At 48.2% G+C, this 7,805-nt stretch overlaps 1 protein-coding gene across 3 annotated transcripts in view; it reads left to right on the forward strand.

The window, feature by feature from the left end:
* Positions 1 to 5,791, forward strand: part of USP13 (ubiquitin specific peptidase 13) — a 98,724-nt gene extending 92,933 nt beyond the window's left edge. For 2 of the 3 annotated variants that reach the window (XM_006162731.2, XM_006162732.2), the window contains 2 exons: positions 3,309 to 3,393; positions 5,627 to 5,754. In XM_006162731.2, coding sequence (XP_006162793.1) covers positions 3,309 to 3,393; positions 5,627 to 5,720 — 179 coding nt within the window. In that variant the 3' untranslated portion in view covers positions 5,721 to 5,754. Of the gene's footprint in view, positions 1 to 3,308; positions 3,394 to 5,626 lie in introns of all 3 variants that reach the window. The other variant, XM_027766055.1, reaches the window with a different exon arrangement.
* Positions 5,792 to 7,805: the final 2,014 nt, after the last annotated feature.

Genomic DNA, 7,805 nt, shown 5'->3' on the forward strand with positions numbered 1-7,805 from the left:
CTGAGACCCTGGTCACACAGACACAGGTGCCTGACGGGTTTGTCGTGAGCGATCAGCCGTGGGGACCCGCCCTCCACATGAGGCTGGGACTGTCCTTCTCAGATCGTTTGAACCCGGCGATGAACCAGAGAGCCAGGGCCACGTTATTACTGGCTAAAGCATCAGACAAGCTAGACGTTTAAAGACGATTTAAAGGAAATATTAGGATGAGAATTGGTTAAGATAAAACAATTAACTAATGTCTATTGGGACCTTAAGTCCTTGTGGGTCTATGTTTCAGTGGATAGAACTCTATTCAAAATTTTTTTTTTCTATAGAGCATGTGTGCTCGTGAGAAAGAGAGAAAGAGAGAGAGAGAGAAAGAGAGAGAGAGAGAGAGAGAGAGAGAGAGAGAACGTACCCCTTCTGGGGGAAGCCCATACCACACTCTCTTCTCCTCTACTCTCCTTCCCGGATGTGTGGGTATGCATGCACATACTCACGGTGTGTCTTCCAAGTTTCTGAGTCTGAGGTTCAAACTCACAGTTGGCCATGTGGATCCAGCTGCCTTAACCACCACACCACTGACTGGCCCTGGACAGAACCTTTTTCTCTCTTTACCAGACGAATATTTCTAAGTTAACAAGTAACTTCACTAAGTCTGGGACCTTCAATCAGTAGTAAACAGTGAGAAGAGCTTATTTCATTTGCTGAGACCAGGGCCAGCACACTTCTCCTCTACAGAGCCAGATAAAAAAGGTCTCAGATTTTGGGGGCCTTTCACATTCTATTTCATGTTTCTCCCTCCTTCCTTTTTCGTCTTGGCTGTGGGCCTGATTTGGCTTGTGGGTCATTTGCCACTCCCTCCTTCAGACAATCTCTGGGTGACTTTTCTCCCACCTGATGCTAAAAGAATGTGCCGCTGCTTTTCCCTTCCCAATTTCATACAAACTTTCTGACAGTGTTTCCTTAAAGGGCAGAATCAATGCGTACAATTCCTCCTATGTTAAATGGGGATGATGGTGGTAAAATTTGATGTTAAAAATCTGTATATTGGGGGCTATAAGGTGGCATGGTGGTTAAGGCTCTGGACTTCCACTTGGCTGACCACAGTTCAAGGAAGAAGTAAAAGTACTTGCAGACAGTGTGAGCGTTTACGTGTGTGGAAAACCCTGAAGAAGTCTCTGCAAATGATCAGGATTAGTAAGTGAACATGAGGCTGGCCTCACAGTGCAATGGTTAAGTACTGTGCTTAGTGAACTGGTTACCACATGCTGACCTCAGTTTAAATCCTGAACCTGAGGCTTGAAAACACTGTGTGTGTGTGTGTGCGTGTGCGTGTGTGCGTGCGTGTGTGCGTGCGTGTCTATGTGTGTGTGGTATGTGGGCGTGCGTGTCTATGTGTGTGTGTGTGTATGTGTGCATGCGTGTGTGCGTGCGTGTCTATGTGTGTGTGGTATGTGGGCGTGCGTGTCCCAAATCTTGAGAACATGGAGAAATGGAGGGAGAGAGTTGCCTGACCACGCCCCCCTGTGGGACCCTCACCATCTCTTCCTGTCCCCTCTCTCAAGAGCGTACACATGTCCTTCTGCATGGGGGAGGTGTGAGATCGGAGCTCAGGCCACCAAATGTAAGGTCACAGAGATGTGGGGAGCCAGGTGAGGAACAGCCAGCGAGACGGCCAGGCAACCAGGAGAGGGGGCCGTGTCCTGGGGCAAGGATTTCAGTCAGGATGGCGCCACCAAGAGTGTGTGCTGCCGAGGGCCAGTAAGGTGAGGACTAGGGTGAGAACTGAGTGAGTGCGTGAGTGAGCGTGGGGAAAGGAAAGAGAAAAAGAAGGGACGGGAGAGAAAGAACCAATGCAGTTTGGGGAAATAGTGATACAAGGTGAATTCTAGAAAAGTGACTGTGTGAGGCCCTCCCCTGGCAGATTCAGTAGACCTGTGCCATGAGGGCTTGCAGGTACTCACGCACGTTTTCTGTGTGGTCTCGCTGTTGTCTTTTTGTTGTTGTTGTTATAGGGAGTGTGCACTCGCTGGAGAGACAGAGAGAAATCACCCCCCCAAGGGGGATGGCCGTACCACAGTCCCTTTTCCTCTCTGCTCTTCCCAGGGTCTTGGGCATGCATGCACATGTTCCTGGAGTTTTAAGCCACCGGGCCTGGGACTCAAACCGTGGTTGACCACGTGGGAGTCCAGCAGCATAACCGTTACGCCATCTGCTGGCCCGTCGCTGTGGTCTTATACAAGTTTGTTGACTGGACTGGTGCTGACCCACGGACCCGCTCGTGTTGTGTATCTAGGAAGGAAGGCACCTTAACTGAGGCTGACCCAGCAGATTTGATCCTGGATACTGTGCCTGACAGCAGGAGGTACTTTGTGCAGACGTGGCCATCGGCTCCTCCCTCTGAAAGGCTGAGTGCCTCCTGGTTTAGAAAGCACCAGGCCTGAAGCTTCGTCCCACAGAGGTTGTAATGACAAGCAGGTCAGAAACCTCGCGTGAAGCAGTACTCCTCTCTACCAGCAGTGTCTCCAGAACACGCATGGAAAATGTGTGCTATGGAAGAGCTATGCATGGAATTCAAAAATTTTTTTTGCACCAAAAAGAATACTTAAACCTCCATAAAGAAACAGGCCCATGGAAATGAGACAGCTCTTCTACCCTCATGCTGTTCAGGAGTGACAGGGCCTTTTAGATCCAGGACCTAGCCACCAAACTGGGCTATAGAATTTTTAAATCCCCTTCCAACTTTGTTATCCTTAAAAAAATATATAAAGAGATACAGGTTCTAAACAATACCATAAAACAAATGGACTTGATAGACATCTACAGGACCCTCCCACCCACAGAATATACATTCTTCTCACCCCCACATGGAACCTTTCAAAGACTGGCCACATGATAGGGCACAGAACAAGCCTTTACAGACTCAGAGTTATAGAAATGACACAGCATCTTCTCCAACCATGATGGAGGGAAAGTTGCTATTTTAGAAAGAACCCACAGAAATACACAATTATATGGAAACTAAATAACCTACTCCTAAATGACTCCTTCCAGCTTTGAATTTAACACCAGCTACACTTTGGTAGTTTATATCTTGCTTTTGTTACTGTGGATCTGCAAGTTGAATTTGGTGTCCCTTTGACTGTGTGTGTGTGTGTGTATGTGTGTGTGTGTGTGTGTGGCTAACATGCAAGGTAAGTGAACTCTGCTTTCCAAATCTAAGCAGTTAGTTACCGGATTATCATGGTTGGCTTTCAATTCTGAACCAGAGTGCACTTGATTCTAGCATGCTGTCTGTAACTGAGTCGTTTTCTTTCTCACAGTGTACGAATTATTTGCATTCATCAGTCACATGGGGACATCTACAATGAGTGGACATTATGTTTGCCACATCAAAAAGGAAGGCAGGTGAGTCTGTTTGAGAAGGTAAATGGCAGCCCTGGCGTGTGGAGCACCTGCTGTCTGTCCTGCCAGACGTTCCATGTGTTGTCTCTTTAGGTGCTGGTCTTGTGGGAGTGTCTACACATGGCTCTGCTCATCCAGACCCTGCGCGAGGGTCTTGGAGGCTGTGTAGCTTGACCTTAGTTGGTACATAGCTGTGTCAGAACTGAAATTCAAAGCCACTTTAGCCATCATACCAAGGCGACTTCCCGAAAAAAGATGCACCGTGAGGGGCCAGCAGGTGGCATGGTAGTTTGGGCACTGGTTCTGGCCATGGCTGCCTGCATGGTTCAGTTCCTGATCCTATGGCTTGAGAAACATGCCAGGTGCATGTCTGTGTGTGTTCAAAATCCCGAGGGGAGAATGGAAGAGAAGGGACTGCAGCACGACCATCCTCTTGGGGGGAGCACATGCATCCTATGGCAAGTTAAATGCATTAGTTAATTAGTTAAAAACAAAGAAGACGCACGTGTGGCAGGATGTGTACCATATTTGGGATGTCCATACGATTGCTATATGTGGCTACCAGAAAAAGAACAGCAAGATGCTCTGTTAATATGAATTTTAGACAGATAATGTATCAATTTTTAGTATAAGTATGCTTCAAACATTGCATGTCCCACATATTACGTGGGACATACTAAAAATCTATTTGCCACTTACCTGCTATTCATGTTTAACTGGGCATTTTCTATGGCAACGCTAAACCGTCGGCGTCTGGGAGGGGGCTTCTCGCCTAGGACCATCCCGTAGCTCCCTCTGAGACCCAGGTCAGCGCTCTTGTTTGAGGCGGTGCTCGCTGGGTGGGTGCTGGAGAAGCCTGGAACCTTGTCCTCTCCTGGCCTCTGCAGGAGTGCAAGTTCCCACCTGAACTCAGTTGTATCCTTTGTGGGTGGATCTTTTTTTTTTTCTAATCGTCAGAGGATGTGTGCACCGGGCAGGAGAGAGGCAGAGAGAGAGAGAGAGAGAGGAGAGAGGAGAGAGCACCCTCTAGGGCGGCAGGGTCGTGGTGCAGCCCTCTCCCCACTTGTCCTGTTGGACTTAGGGCATGCAGACACATGTTCCTGGTGTGTTTTTCAAGCCACCAGGACTGGGATTTGAACTACAGTCATACGTGTCGGACCCTGCTCCCTTAACCACTAGTTTTGGGAGTTGGCCTATGGATTATCTTTTAATTGTGTCTTCTCAACTTAATAAAGAAGGTAAGCACAGGGAGTTGTATTTATAATGAATCTTTCTATTGCAAAGAGAAATGACTTAATTCTAATTTCAAAAGCAAAAAAATTCCTTGTAAAGAATATGTACTCCGGAAGTCTAAATATTATCACTCTATATTTTGACTTTTTTTGGTTTTATTTATCACATTGGAAGAAGATACATGTATATTTATCTACACATGTCATATAGATAAATATACATGTGTATTTACAGCTTTTCTGAAAACTCAAACTATATACAGAATAAGTACAATTTGGCAACTTGTCTTTTCCCACTTCATATTATATTGTAGTTATTTTTTTATTTCACCAAATTTTTTTTTTCAAAAAATTTACATTGTTCTAAAACTTGTCACTGCGTGGATGTTTAATTCTCACTTTTAGCTAGTTTTCTATCTAAGACTGAAGGATACATTGTTTTATATAATTCTTTGATTCAATTTCTTAGAGGTTTCTACAAAGCGAATTGTGGGATTGAGGGTTTGAAGTGTTTGGAAAGTCCTAATAACTCTAGTATTTTTTTTGTAGAGTTTTTTGTTGTTGTTGTTGTTGTTATAGGGTGCGTGCACTTGCCAGAGAGACAGAAAGTGAGAAATCACCCCCCAGGGGGGATGGCCATGCCGCAATCCCTTCTCCTCCATTCTCCTCTCGGGATCTTGGGCACGTACGCACACGTGCCTGGCGTGAGTTTAAGCCACCTGGTCTGGAACTCCAACTGCGGTTGACTACATGGAGTCCAGGGACATAGCCATTACGCCACCTGCTGGTCCCACACTCTAGTATTTTTAACTGAGCTCGAGAATCAGAAAGCAGCTGTGATGCCCACCAGCACCCTGTTTCTTGTTATACAACGGACTTTAGTTTTGTTATATTAGAACGTCTTGGTTTTCGTCAGTAACATGCTCCATTTGATGCAGTAGCTTCTTTCTGCAAGTTTCCTGGAGCTGGCTGAAACCCACCCAGTGCTCTGTCTCTGCTTTCAGATGGGTCATCTACAACGACCACAAAGTCTGTGCCTCGGAGAGGCCCCCGAAAGACCTGGGCTACTTGTACTTTTACCGCAGGAGACCGCGCTAAGCCTCAGACGCACCCGGGGGCAAGGAGAAGCCATACGCCTTTTAATTTGCCACAAAAAAAAAAAAAAAAAAGCAAGCAAGCAATTGGGACAACCAGACGTGAGGAGAAAGATGGGATGTTTATAGTTTATTTAAAGAGCACGATCATTTGACAGCTCCTGAAGTAGACCTGGGAAGAAACTCCTGGTGGTGGTGATAGGCCATTGTAGATGGCGTTCATAAATGTTCAAGGAGGGGCGACAGAGAAAACCGCCAAGGGTGTCCGCGTGCGCGAGCACATCAGGGCAGTGTGTGCCCAGCCCTGCTCCTCGCTTTGCCATCAGTGGCTGTGGCCTCCAGGGAAACTGAGGCCGGTGGCGAGGCCTCGTCCCGGGAGACAAAGCCCACTTCTGTCTCATGTAGAAGCAGCAGCGGGCCGGCCTTCTTTGTGACGTAGGTTTCTTCATTGTGCAGGTTGTGACCTAGGTGTAATAGATGACGACGTCTGCAGTGAGTTTTCATTTCAATCACATCAGAAGTCACGATACGGTGGTGTGAGTGTGAGCGTGAACGAGCGTGTGCTGCTCTGTCTGCCTGAGTCTGGGACGGGCTGGTTTTAAGGCTCAGCAGATGGCATTAAGCATAGCTGAAAAGCAAGCACGTGTCTTAGTGAGACTGGAGCTCAGGAACGGCCTGAAATGCGCTCCCGCGGAGATGCTAAGGAGCGCGGAGGCAGAGCTGTCCCTCTACGTGCTGTGGGGGGGGCGCCCTGGTCTGAGACACACGTGGGTGCTGGGCTCGCTCCGTCGCCACCCCTGCCACGTGACACCTCCCAGAACCACGCCAAGTGCCCCAGACCTGCCTGCTGTCCCCGTGGCTGAGCCCTTTGCCTTCCTCTTGGTGGCCAGAGTCGCCTCTCGGTCCGTCTTTGGCTCATTGCCTCCCACTCGCCGTCACCGCATTTGTGCCCAGCCCACAGTGCGGCCCTGAGCCCTTCCAGGGTCTCAGCGGCAAAGACACTGTGTGTCCTCAGAAAGCCCGCCCTGCCTATCCCGGCTATTTCGGGACTTCAGTTGCAACTGAGATCAGGTCAGAGTTGGAAAGTGGGGCAAGTGCAGTAGTGGTGTGACCTTCCTGCTGCCCTGCCCCGTTCCGGAGTTCTCGGAGCTTCTATTTCAGATTATTCAGTCAGACGAACAAGGGCTCATTGCTGTTTGCTCGTATTTGTTTGGTTGGAAAGATCTTTCTAGAAACTGTCGGAAAGCGAAGCAGAACCCACTGGACGAAGTGGCACCGCTGGGCTCCTACTGGCGACGTGAGCGGCTGGGACTCTGGTCGTGAAGGGCTGCTGCTCGCTGGTCCCTGCCCTGCCCGGGCGTGCACCTCGGCAGCCCTGCATGTCCTGTGCTCACTGTCCCCCCTCATCCGGCGTCTCCCTCCATCGGGAACCCTCTACCCAGCTGTGCCCACAGGACGTCTTCTCACGTCCATCCATGTCCCACTGTGCCTCCCCTGGAAACAGATCCCTGTGCTAAGCAGCCTTGCAAAATCCAGTCCCCTTAGGGCTGAGAATCACAGAACAGTGACTCTAAATAGCACCTCGAGGAGATTTTTCATGTGTTACGAAGCAAAGACCTTTTCTGGGGGAGTGGAGGGCGGAGATAGGGTATGATGGGGCGTTGATTGAAACGTGGACAAAGGTAGCATGTGTGTTTTGAACAAAGTAAAAATTTTATAATAAAACTTTGCAAATTAATGGTGTAAAATCAGTATTTAAGATCATAGGCTGTACATTATTTAATTTCATGAAGTAGAAGACACTGACCCCTCTTGACGCCTGTGCGTATTGTGACGAAGTGTCCTCCCGCGTCACGAACCAAGGGCTATTTCCACAAGGCGAGCTTTATACACGCTCTTCTCTCTCAGACGGTGAGCCAGGAACCTTGGGCAAGCAACGGGGTTCTGTCTTTTTTCGTTTAAAAATGTCTTTGTATGTATATTTAATATCCACAAGGCAGGTTCCCCTGGCATAAAAGTCTGGAATGCTTAATTTTACACATATGTGTAGATGAGATTATTTGTGACAGAAAACTCGAAGAGCGTGTGG

Source organism: Tupaia chinensis, unplaced genomic scaffold, assembly GCF_000334495.1.
Source record: "Tupaia chinensis unplaced genomic scaffold, TupChi_1.0 Scaffold140400_1, whole genome shotgun sequence".
NCBI classification, from domain to species: domain Eukaryota; kingdom Metazoa; phylum Chordata; class Mammalia; order Scandentia; family Tupaiidae; genus Tupaia; species Tupaia belangeri.